Source organism: Gorilla gorilla, chromosome 7, assembly GCF_029281585.2.
Source record: "Gorilla gorilla gorilla isolate KB3781 chromosome 7, NHGRI_mGorGor1-v2.1_pri, whole genome shotgun sequence".
Classification (NCBI taxonomy): domain Eukaryota; kingdom Metazoa; phylum Chordata; class Mammalia; order Primates; family Hominidae; genus Gorilla; species Gorilla gorilla.
This window is the reverse complement of record NC_073231.2, coordinates 32714629-32726804: the sequence shown is the minus strand read 5'-3', so window position 1 is coordinate 32726804 and position 12176 is coordinate 32714629. Positions and strand designations below refer to the sequence as shown.

General features: G+C 39.7%; 1 protein-coding gene across 5 annotated transcripts in view; it reads right to left on the bottom strand.

Annotated features, from left to right (window-relative positions):
• The window catches only part of FZD3 (frizzled class receptor 3), an 80292-nt gene extending 68986 nt beyond the window's left edge, over positions 1–11306 (bottom strand). Inside the window, exons 1-3 of one of the 5 annotated variants that reach the window (XM_004046840.5) lie at positions 10999–11181; positions 5365–5410; positions 2147–2679 (exon numbers count right to left, since the gene is read on the bottom strand). In XM_004046840.5, the coding sequence (XP_004046888.1) occupies positions 2147–2335 (189 nt within the window). In that variant the 5' untranslated portion in view covers positions 2336–2679; positions 5365–5410; positions 10999–11181. Of the gene's footprint in view, positions 1–2146; positions 2680–5364; positions 5411–10944 lie in introns of all 5 variants that reach the window. The other 4 variants (XM_063709165.1, XM_031013993.3, XM_004046839.5 and 1 more) reach the window with 4 other exon arrangements.
• Between the last annotated feature and the right edge of the window lie 870 nt (positions 11307–12176).

Here is a 12176-nt window from a genome sequence, read left to right as displayed (position 1 = left end):
AAAGGAATGGACTCTAGGCAGGCTTAAAGCCTGGGGCCTGCTGAAAGATGCTACACCTAGGAAACTGTCTTTGAATTCATTCAGTCTCACAGCAAACACTCAAGAGTGTGCTGGGTTTGCTCCAATTACTTGTGCCTGCTAAGCTGGTTCCTGGATCAGTAGAGGGATGGAGGTGGAGAGTCATCAGCAGCACTGAGCAGGCTGTGTTGTCTGCTGAGTTTCCACATCATTTGCTATTAAAGAAACGTTACACTCTCAAACTGTGTTCGATTATTCTTTCTGTCAGTGGCATCACTGTCCTGATACGATAAACATGCAATATGCAACTATTCCCAACATTACTTCAAGTCATTAGAGCCTTCTCTTAGAAACTATTACTCACTTAGGTGCTCTCCCCAGAATGTCAATGTCTGAAATTCAAACAGAGGCAACCCCATTGTCACTGAAATATCTAGACTACTTGTGTATATTTGAGAAGTCAGAGAGAGCCTATCATGCTATCACTATGAATGAATGCCCCATGAACCTACAATGAGGGATGCAAATTCACTGGAGCAAATACATGGTGTTTCTAGTACTTCCCTTTAGATGATTTAGAAATGGAATTTGGAGTAGAATTAATATTTGTGAATCACCTATTGTGTATGATGCATTGTGCTAGCTACTTCATAAATCTCTTATTTAATCCTAACAGCCTTTCAAGGTGTATCATTATACTGCCTTTTCACAAATGAAGAAAACAAAGATCAGGAGTGTTAAGTAACCTGTCCAAAGTCTTAAACCTACTACATGGCAGAGCCAAAAGTTGAACCCAAGTCAGGACAAACATCTTTATGACCTGCTTCTTATTAACCTATTTGCTTCCCAAAGGAGTTATGATTTAAAATGATACCAGAAATAAAAATGTTTCTAGTTCAATTTTCTGTGAGAAATTGATAGCTTTAATACATAGCAAAGACTACCATGCCTGGAACCAACTTACTGTATTAAACCAATACCCATTTTTATATATCTTAATCTGATAGCCTATACCAATTCTCTCTCTTCAACCACTTAGACCTCGTGTACTCAGAGGAAAAGCAAAAAATGTTTTGTTCAACCTCTACAGCATTTTCAAATATTTGGAATATATAAGATGCCCTCCTTCTTTCAAAATCTATGAATAATAATCTTACAAATTTTCTCAGACTTAGGTTAGTCTCCCTCAAAATGATGAACTTTTCGGTTTTATTATAAAATGAAGAATTCCAAAACATGTAGGCTTCCATTTGCTGAAAGCGCTATGGAAATAGGCTGAAGAGTAATGTATCAAACATTCCCTCTAAATTATGTTATGTAGCCACGTTAATATAAGAAAATGAATTAACGGTAAAAGCTATCACTTATAGAGTACTTACTATGCGCCAAGTACTATACATGGATTTTCACTTTGTACCTTACTGAAGTCTCTAAGTTACAAGCAAAGAAACTATGGTGAGAAAGTTCATATAACGTGGCCAAAGTATACAGCTAGAAAGTGGTAGAGGTAGAATTCAAACCCAGGTTTGTCTACATCAAAGCCTATGGTCATTACCACCACTGCTTACTGCCTGCTAGTTATTATCTGGTATATATATCCCTGTCCTCAATTCTAAAACCATTATAGACATATATACCCTTATTTAAATCTATTATTAACTATATCAATTAATGTGTCCATAGTTTCTAAATTTGAAATAGTTTCTAAACTAAAATAATTAAGAAATGTCTGAAGAATTACCACTGAAAAATTCAAATAAGGCAGCAAACTTTCATAAAATTCTGAGAGATCAAGAACAGATAATTCGCATTGACAAAAACTTTTTCACTGCTTGGGAGTTATTCTTAAATTTTAAACTTCTGAATGGCTACTATCTCCCATGTTCTGAAGTTTCAAATTTCTTTATAAAAGTATAATGTCTAAAATATAAGAGTAACATTCACCAAATGTGAATTCTTCAATCTATTAGAGTCTGAAGCAAAACATATACATTTTTAAATTTATAAGATATAATTTAAAATAGCATATTATTTTCCTGTTGTTTATCAAACACATTCATTAGATTGGCTGATGGGACAACACAAGAGTCATTTACTAAGATACGTCAAAGAATAGATCAAGTCTTACCTCCATTGCCAAAGCTGCTGTCTGTTGGTCATAATGATTCAGAAGATTAGGCATGAAGGTAGTATTATAAGGCAAATCTTGGCACATCCTCAAGGTAATAGGTTCACAAGAAAACAAACTGTGCCCACCTATATGCCCCATGAACACAGTCAAGGGCCAAAAAGAGAAGACAATCCAAGTCATAGCCATCCTTCCTGGGTCTGAAGGAGATTCAGATGATCAGGCCTATGCAATATGTATTTTAGATATTTATACACCTGCAGGTCTCAGCTCGAAGGTACTTCTTCTGTATCTTACTGTTAAATTCTTCAAACAGTTAAATACTCTTCGCACCGTCAGAGGTTTGTTAGCTTGGTCTCATAAAAGGCGTTTGTTTTTGGTTTCACAATATGGGAAAATGACATCATCTTGTCTCTTCTTTTCATTTTATTACATGGGGCACATTTGGCCAACATATCAAGTTGATCAACCACATTCCCAAACCACAGATTCCATCTTAGGAGAAGAGCTATTTCTTCCTTCAACTGAAATATCTGAAAAGTATTATTTTAAAAAATGGGAGAAATTAGTCATTTCCTCTCAAAGTATTATGGACTTGACATTAAAAATCTTTGATGAGAGATATTATACTGACCTAATAGTTAACAATATGTGGGTACTTTATAAAGATATAATTTTTCTACTTTATCATTTATGCTATAGCTACACTAAAATGATCCTTAAACAGCATTTAAATGCAAATTTAATTTCATCCCTCAGTTGCTTATATAACACATGGTTCAACTTCTCATGTATGGCAGTTTTTCATCTGTCACAACATATAATTGATTCATTTTGAAAAATTCTTACGCTATTGTCCTAAATTTTATTTAAATAATAAATATTACGCTTATAACCTAAATTATTGAACTAAAATTGTATGTGTTTTAATCTTTAATAGTATATTTTTGTATTAACTGATGTAGCAGAAGGCATCTGTGAAAGTGGTCTGAAAAGTAAGTCAAAAGATACAGATTCAAGCCTCTTGCTAGCTGTGTGAATATAAACATACCGCTTAACTTCTATGTACCTAGAATTTTTCTTCTTGAAAATGATTCCAATACCACCTAGCTCACAGGGATGATATGAGTGAATCATAAGATAATGTATGCAAAAGTACTTTATAAATGGTAAAGCAGTATTAAGCATTAGACATTTTAATCATTGAATTAGTTTATACAAATGCTACCTCTATCAACCAATACTGAACTGACATATAGAAGGTTCTAAAATATTAGGAAATTTTCACAATATATTATTTTTTAGACAATACAAAAATTTAATAACACAGATGTAGCACTAAGAAATATTTCATCAACGAACGGTCATTACACACAGCCATGCTGCACAGAGAATAGAAATCATCCCTAAAAAGTCGCAGCAAAAATAAGAATAATTCCCAGTTATTGTTTCCACAGAGCTTTAGAATTTCTGACTTGTATGTACTCTTCCAGGGGCAAAAATACGTGTGATTCTCAATTTCAGCTGAGAGGGTGTGGGTGGAGTGGAAGGCAGGTCTGATATGAAAAAAGTATATTCTAAGCTATCACATTTTGATGTGGTTTAGTAACGATGTTAACTTTGCTTTTATTTCAATTTGTTTCATATGCATTGGATAGTCTTATGTTTGTTGTGGAGAGCCTAGGTTAGGAAAAGAGAAATTCAGGTTCAGAAATTCTCAAAGACCCAGACTAATAGGACAACTTAAATACTAGCACCTATGATAACTTAGATTGTGGGACCTGGAACTGCTTTGGCTTAAGTGGGGAAAGAAACTGTCCTCTGTGCATTAACTATCAATGATTGGGAACTCCATGTCCCAAGCTTCAGTTACTAGGCAGATAACTATTTGGAGAAAGTAAAACAGTGACTGAATCTTCCCAATTTCTCCCTCTAGTAGATGGTCTTGACTAACAGAAGGGAAAAGAAAAGTCTATGGTCCCTAGAATTAGGAAACTAAGGTAAAAGCAAACCCTGCTCAAAAAGCCCTAAAGCGCCTCATGTTCTACATCAGAAATTTCTGAAACAGATTCTTGGCCTGCCATATTTCTTTTTCTCCCCACAAATGTTGAGATCTGCCTATAGAAAACAGATACTGGGCAGGGCGCAGTGGCTCACGCTTGTAATCCCAGCACTTTGGGAGGCCGAGGCAGGCGGATCACGAGGTCAGGAGTTCAAGACCAGCCTGGCCAACATAGTGAAACCCTGTCTCTACTAAAAATACAAAAAATTAGCCAGGCGTGGTGGCAGGCGCCTGTAGTCCCAGCTACTCGGGAGGCTGAGGCAGGAGAATCGCTTGAACCTGGGAGGCAGAGGTTGCAGTCAGCTGAGATCATGCCATTGCACTCCAGGCCTGGGCAACAAGAGCGAAACTCCATCAGAAAAAAAAAAGAAAACTGGTATTAACCATAGTTAAAAACATATTTATCTTAATTACCATGCAGCGCAGTAACAATTATGCATATCATTAAATATGTCAAGTAACTGTTGAAAGTTTTATTTGATTGTAGTATTAAAACATCCATGTAAGTTCAGTCTTTGTAGTTTATTACTTATGCAGCATATTCATCTGCTTGCAACTAAAAAAAATTAAAAGGAACATTACTCCCTGTTGAATATGCATACAGTAACAACAAGAATTTCAAAAATTTCATTTAAACTAATCTATTTTTCAAGCAGGTACGGTTTTCAAATCAATGGTTCAAAGAAGACTACCACATAAAACCTGAAGAAGAAACTGAGCAACATCTCACTGAGCCTTTAAAACTAGCTGAAATGTCCCCCTATACTTCTGCCTACTCCATCTATTTTACCTGGTTTCCTTTTGATTATTCCTTTTGCCTTACTTACAAGTAAAGCATCCTACCTTCTTATAAAAGTGCTTCCTTATGCACTATGACATTCAAATTACCATGTACCAAGATGCTTTTGTAAAATCTACTATTAAGCTGTGAAAGGACAATAATCTTGATATAGCAAGACTGCAGTTTATGATTATTAAAAGAAGGGAAAAAACAGCAGTGGAATTCAGTGAGACAAGATGAAAACAGGTAAAGTATAGGTGTTAAAGAATTTTCATTTCCCCCAAAACAGCAGTTCTCTAATTGTAAAGTGTAGCAGATTCATGGATTCCCCTAGAAATCTGAATCCTGGAGAATGATATGCATTCTAATGATTACCTCAGGTTACAAGTGCTCCATAAGTCAGGTCTTGAGAAATGCTATCCTAGAACAGAATAATTAAAAAGAATAAAGGTATTGTTTATGTAATTATATACATTAAATGAATTTTAAAAATAAAAGCAGATGGGGATAACATTTTAATAGAAAAATAAGCAAAGGACATAAATTTACAAAAGAAATACAAACAGCCAAGAAACATAGGAAAAGATATTCAACTTCACTAATAATAAAAAATGCAAATGTGAGATAAGATTTTTTGCCAACCAGATAGGAAAAAACAATAATGATAGAACACAGTATAGGGTGGGAGTATAGGGTAAAGAACACCTTCAACATTTCAACATTTTCAAATGTTATTAGTAAACTAGTTGGTACTTAAAAAAAAAAGTGGCTACTTATATCAAAAGCCCTTAAAATGTATACAATTTCATCCAGCAAATCTATCTTATAATTTATTCTAAGTAAACACATAAGTACACATGATGCACAACCAAAATATTAGTGTAACACTGTTTATAACAAAAAAAACCCTAAAAGCTGGAAACAACTGAAAAGTCTACCAATAAGAAATTGGTTAAATAAATTATGGTATAATCACATGATGGAATATTATATAGTTACTAAAAATGATGAGCATAAACCTGTATTTGTGGATACAGTAAGATAGTAACGATAAATAAAAAATAAAATTTAAAGGCAGTTTACGAAACAGTATATGTATATAACTCATTTTGTCAGAAAATATATATGTACATGTAATACAGTAAAACTATTTCGATTGTTTAAAAATATTAAATGCTTTACGGAATTTTATGAAAGAACCTATAGTACATTATTTTGTGTACGAAGTAATTAACTCTGCTAAATCTGTAAATATGTGCTGACTGGCTGACAAGAAAAAATACTAGTGAAATGACTGGTTTATTGACTACTAATTAAGCAACAAGCCAAGGAATACACTACTGCTCTACTGTACCTAGAAAGAAAAGCAAATCAGTGATGATCAATTTAGCAAGAGTCAAAATCTGATTTTCAATACTAAAAAAATCAGATAACCAATCAACTGAATCAAATGGTATGCACAATTTAAAAACTTTTGATAAACATTCCTGGCTGGGCACAGTGGCTCACGCCTGTAATCCAAGCATTTTGGGAGACGAAGGCATGCAGATCATTTGAGGCCAGGAGTTTGAGACCAGCCTGGCCAACATGGCAAAAACCTGTCTCTACTAAAAATACAAAAATTAGCTGGCATGCGCCTGTAGGCCCAGCTATTCAGGAGGGGCTTGAGAATTGCTTCAACATGGGAGGTGGAGGTTGCAGTGAGTGGAGACTGTACTACTGCATCCAGCATGGGTGACAGAGTGAGACTGTCTCAAAAAAATTAAATAAAATAAAAAAATAAAAACTTTTGATAAACATTCCAAATAATATGTCTTCAATAACATAATGAATTATCTGCTTCTAATCACAATTATGTGAGTATGCCATTTTTCCTAAGGTAAGGTCATCCATGGAAAAGCTGTAAGTTGAAGTTCCAGACTTGCAGGACACAGCAAAGATTCTGGACCCAAAGAGATCCTATCAAAATGTAGCCAGTCATTAAATAAAAGTTAACAGTCATTTGGGGCGTTCTTACTGATATTTTTTTTTTATTATAAGAAACTGTAGTATATCAACTGGAAAAAAAAAAGGGGGGACCTACTAGATCAACATAATCGGAGTGAGCAGCTTCAGGGGCCAGGGCCCTGCAAAAAGTGAATGCTATGCAACAGTTGCTCACGCCCTTTGTATGGGAAAAGAGACACATTCACTTCTCCATAGAGCAATACAGAATATCTGGAAAGCTGATTGCAGACTAAGTTACTTGGTTAACATTCCATCAGAAAACAAAAAGGACTAGATACTTTAAAGCTTACACATTTCTATTTTTATGAATGTATAACATCAGGAATTTTATATTTCCAACCATTATTTATCAGGTTTCTTTTGATGACAAAAAGTAAAAGTCTTTAAAATAAAATCAACTAAGTATTTGTCCTGAAAGACAGCAATAAAGGGAAGAGATTCCAATCTTGGAAGACTGTCTTCCCGGGCTGCCTGCAAAATCAGACCCAAAGAACTCGGTGGGAAACGCAGGAGGTGGCAACTGTGAAGAGGAAAGCAGGCTGAATCCCAGAAGAAAGGATGATGAGAAAAGAGGGCCCTAAGGGCTTGTCAAAGGGGTTCTGCAACAAAAGATTATGTTCAGCAACTCTATTCCAATTTACACTTTCTCTACAGAAAGGGCTCCATTCCATCATTCTGTTGAGATTTCATTTTCTTGACACCTGATAAATGCAGGTAACATTTTGCATTTCCAATTGAGAAAGATCATCTAAAGGTTGTCTCAAAGTAAATGCTGGTTACACAGTGCCTACAGAGCGAACAGGAGGGATATTCTTTGTCTTTTTTCAGACACGTTTTCAAGAACGCATTGCAAGGATTAGCAATAACTATCTCTAAATAAGAGCTTCTTCTCTTAAGGAAATTATTGTCTTGTTAGACAAAATACACACTCAGTGTACACTCATTGCTCAAATGTTACTTTCCTTTTCTTAAAGTCTATATAGTCTTTGGCCCTTTGCCTACTGGTTGCTACAAGAAAGTTTATATAGCTTCATATTTAATTCACAGGACCTAGATTCCTATTAATCTCAGAGTATCTCTTTTCTGAACTTTCCTGCTTCATCTAATGTTTAAAGTCCATTTGTCATCATCTACTGATTACAACAAATAACTTAATCTTCCAATGTGTTAAGTGATTAAGGCTTAAAACACACACACAGAGGAAAAGTAAATCCATCTAGGTTCAAAATTTAAATGAATGGTAGGCATCAAAATTCAGTTCAATTTAGAAATTACTAATTACTAAGACTAAAGAAGACAGAAGATCTTTAAAAATTAACCTGAAAATAAAACGGGAAAGTTAAGAGACAGATAGATTCTGGACTTTAAAATGGGCTGAAATTTCAGCCCAGCTTCTCTTAAATCTGCTATCAAAAAAATTCTCTAATACCAAGCCCCTGCTTTCCACCCCTCTTAACAAGTTTGTATGGTTTGCATGCTTTGACTACAGAATTATTTTAATGAGATAAAATCTGGGGACCAGGATTTGGTTTTCAGGCCCACTAGCCTAGTTACATTCATCTCAAACTTCATGTGCAATACACTCCTTGAATATACCAAACTGTCAATAGTTCCCAACATGATGAATTGGAAAGCAAAAAGAGGAAACTCATTTTTTGACATAGTAGGTAAAACTCTTTCCTAGCCAGTAAGAAGCTGTTACACTTCATTTGTTCCTAACATTATAGAAATATCACTACTGAAAATCTCATGTCTTTCCTCGAGACTCTACCACACATTTTCCTCCAATCTATACTGAATATATCCAGTACATATTTTTAAAATCATTCTTTTTATTTTTGCGCACAGCTGCAGTTTTAATCATGCATAATTCTAGAGTTCTGGGGATAGAGGAAAACAAAAAAAACCAAAAAGAACATAAACAAAAACAAAACTTGAGGCCAAAACTGCTCAAAGAAGTGGTAAGAATTGTTTCCTACTATCTGTCTCTGAAGGAAAAGAAAGTCAACAGCAGCTTAACATCAACAAACTCACATGCTCAGAAAAAGTTTTGACTATAAAATCTTAGAGTTTCACTATCAAACTAACATGAAATTTAAGTCTGTTTCCTGGGAAACAGATAACTTATTGTGAGCAAAAAACTCCTCTCTCGTTCCCCAGTGATAAAGCTTTCACTTTGTTCTATACAAAGAAAGAATGTGCACTTTGCTATTAAATTCCCCTAGCCCTCTCTACTTCAAATATCTCAATCACGGAACTCCCAAGAAATAGCCACCTAAATGCTCAAAGCACAAAATAAAGCTCAGAAGCATAGAGCAGCTAGGATGAGGAAACAGCTCATTGTCCTTCTCCTTTTATAAATGGGACGCTTTTATAGATTTAGGAGAGATGGAGATAGAGAATTTTAGTAGTGGATGAGGGAAAAGGGGTAGGAGGAAAGAGAGGGCAGAATGATAGGCTTTACCAGTAATTTACTTATTTTCCTAATAGTTTCAAACAATGGGGTGGGGGGGTATGGTAGAAGAAGGGCTGCATCTTAGTTATATTTTATCTTCAGCTCTTTTATCCTTCCAGCCCCACCCAGTCAAGCTCTTACACCTCTTTCCTAGGCTCTCCGACTCTGAATTTTTTTTATCTTTGTGGGTTTTTGTCCTTTTTTCTGGAGGAAAAAGATAGTATTGATTTGCTTAAAAGTAAAGACGGAAAGCATTATCTTCAGGAGTAACCACTTCTTAATAATAGAATTAAGGACTTCTATTCTTTTTCCAGACTAAAATGCAGGAATGGCACCAGCACACCACCAAGGACTAAAGGAGGGTGAGGGAAGGAGGTAACATCCCCAGGGGTAGTCAGGTCTTTGTTTCCTTGCTCATATCATATTGGCTTTACAAAGTAACTCAATTCCCATCAATAAGCATTCCCGATCAGAACTACTTCTCTAAGATGAGGCTGTATCTAAACACTTTCCCGTAACAGTCACTGATGCGGCTACTCTGCTGTGCTGCTGCTGCATCTCCCTCAACCCAGATGGGAACCAAAATTCAAAGAGTCATTCTACACTGGGCAAACCGCCGGACCTCCTTCATGGAGCCAATCTCTCTAAATCTGAAATCTACTCCTCTGCCTCAATTCATGGCACGTGCTTTTGTTCTTAAAAACAAAGCCAAGAAAAGCACCCTTGGCTTCTCTTACAACAGAGGGATCGAACTCAAGACTCCTAAGATGTAAAACACCTCTAGGAAGATGTTTACATGTCTTGAAAGGACACAAGGCTCCTTAACCTTGCTGGCTATTTCACAGCAGCTTGATTTGAGATGCGGACCCTCGGGGATCCAGCAGCAGCCACCCCACGGCAAACCCACAGCCCGCGGAGGAGGCAGCCGGGGGAAGCTCGCGGAAGGGAGCAAGGACTTTGCAAACTGATAGACGGGAGGGAAAACTTTCAGGCGTGAGCAGGCAAAGATGGGCCCGAAGCTGACCCGAGCCGGGGCCGGGAGCCTGGCGGCGCGCGCTTCGGGCGGCCGGGAGCCCCCGGAGCATTGTCCTCCGCCTACGGCCCCCGGCACCCCGCGCTGCCGCCGGCTCCGGCCGGGCCCCTCTCCCCGCCGCGCAGGGTCTGAGCCGGGGTAGAGGCGAACGAACCGCGGTCCACACTCGCACAGGTTGCCGAGCGCGGGCTCAGGGCGGACAGGGTTAACAGTCTCCCGGGGCAGCTCCCCCCTTAGCCCTCAGCCCCCAACTAGGCGTCCCCGAGGCCCCCAGCCGCCACCGCGGGCCCGGGCCCCCGTTCCGCAGCCCGCCACAGCCCGGCGCCCAAGGCTTTTGTTGTGGCCGCGACGAGAGGAACGATCCCTGAGGAGGAGGCGCCGGGCTGCTGCTGGCTCCTCGGCGCGGGCTGAGGCGGAGCAGCAGGCAGCCGCGCGGCGCCTCCTCGGGCTCCACACTCACCGCTCCTTCTCCCGCTGCCCCGGCCCAGGGGCCCACACGCTTCGCGGGGCTCACCTCAGACCCCGGCGCCTGGCTCCAAGGGGTGGGGGGGGGGGGCTGCACCGCCTGCCGGGGGCGGCCGCGCGTCCCTCAGGTACCCGGAGCGGCCGAGGAACGCCGGCGCGCGCCTCCCAGCGACAGCGAGCTTTCGCGAGCACCGGGGCGCGCGGCCCGGGGAGCGAGCTCACGAGCGCGCGCGCACGCACGGGGCAGGCGCACTGAGTACGCTCGGCCGAAAGCTCCCCTGCCGGATCCTGGGCTTGCGGGCCTGGCCTGGCCCGGCGCGCCTCGTTGTTCTCTGCCTCTCGCCCTGAGTGACGCCTGGAGCTCCCTTGCTCTGGCGTGCTCGTTCCCAGCCCTGGAGGCGCTCATCTGAGATGCACTCGTGGCCCTCCTCGCAATGCACTCCGTCCCCTGATGACACAGCGCGGAGGTGTGATTGCAGGACCACCTACACCTGGTCTGAGAACCAGAGGTGCCGACCTCCGGACCTGGGGATTCGGGGTGCTCAAGAGGCAGATCCCCGGATGCTGAGGGTGGAATGGGGTGCAGGAGCTCTGGCCTGCTGCAGAGCTCCACGCAAAACAGCGTAGCGGACAGAATAGGCTACTCGCCCGGGATAGTTCATAGCCTCTTGGCCAAGACCTTAGGAAACAGGTGGCGCTGGTCGTTACTGGTGCGCGCCCCAATTTTTGCTCCTCAGGAAATGTTTCTCCTCTCCTTTTCTACATAAGCGGCTTTAGAGCTGAAAGAATTATTAAAGATAATCTAAACCGAACCTCTCATTTTTCAGACGAGGAAAAGAACGCCCCCAAAGGTTAGATGATTTACCTAAAGCCATGCAGCGTTTTAACAACAGGGCCTGGATTCATCCCAACCTAGGGCTGTCTTTCTTTTCACTGCACCGTTTAACCTGTCTTTTCTTTCTCTTCTTTTTCGTTCCTCGTCAACCTGGATTTCATGGGCATCATTTTGTTCTGTCGGTAGCACACAGAACTTAAAGAAATTGAACGATGTGAATGGACTATTAGAATTGTACACTTAAAAATGGTTACAGTGGTGCATTTACGTTATGTGTGTTTTACAATTTTTTTTAGAAAGGCGCTTGATACGTGTTAAGTAAATGTTGACGAGTGTTGAACTTAGACCTAGAGTTTCACATCAGAAGGTGAACTGTGTGAACAGGCCTGATA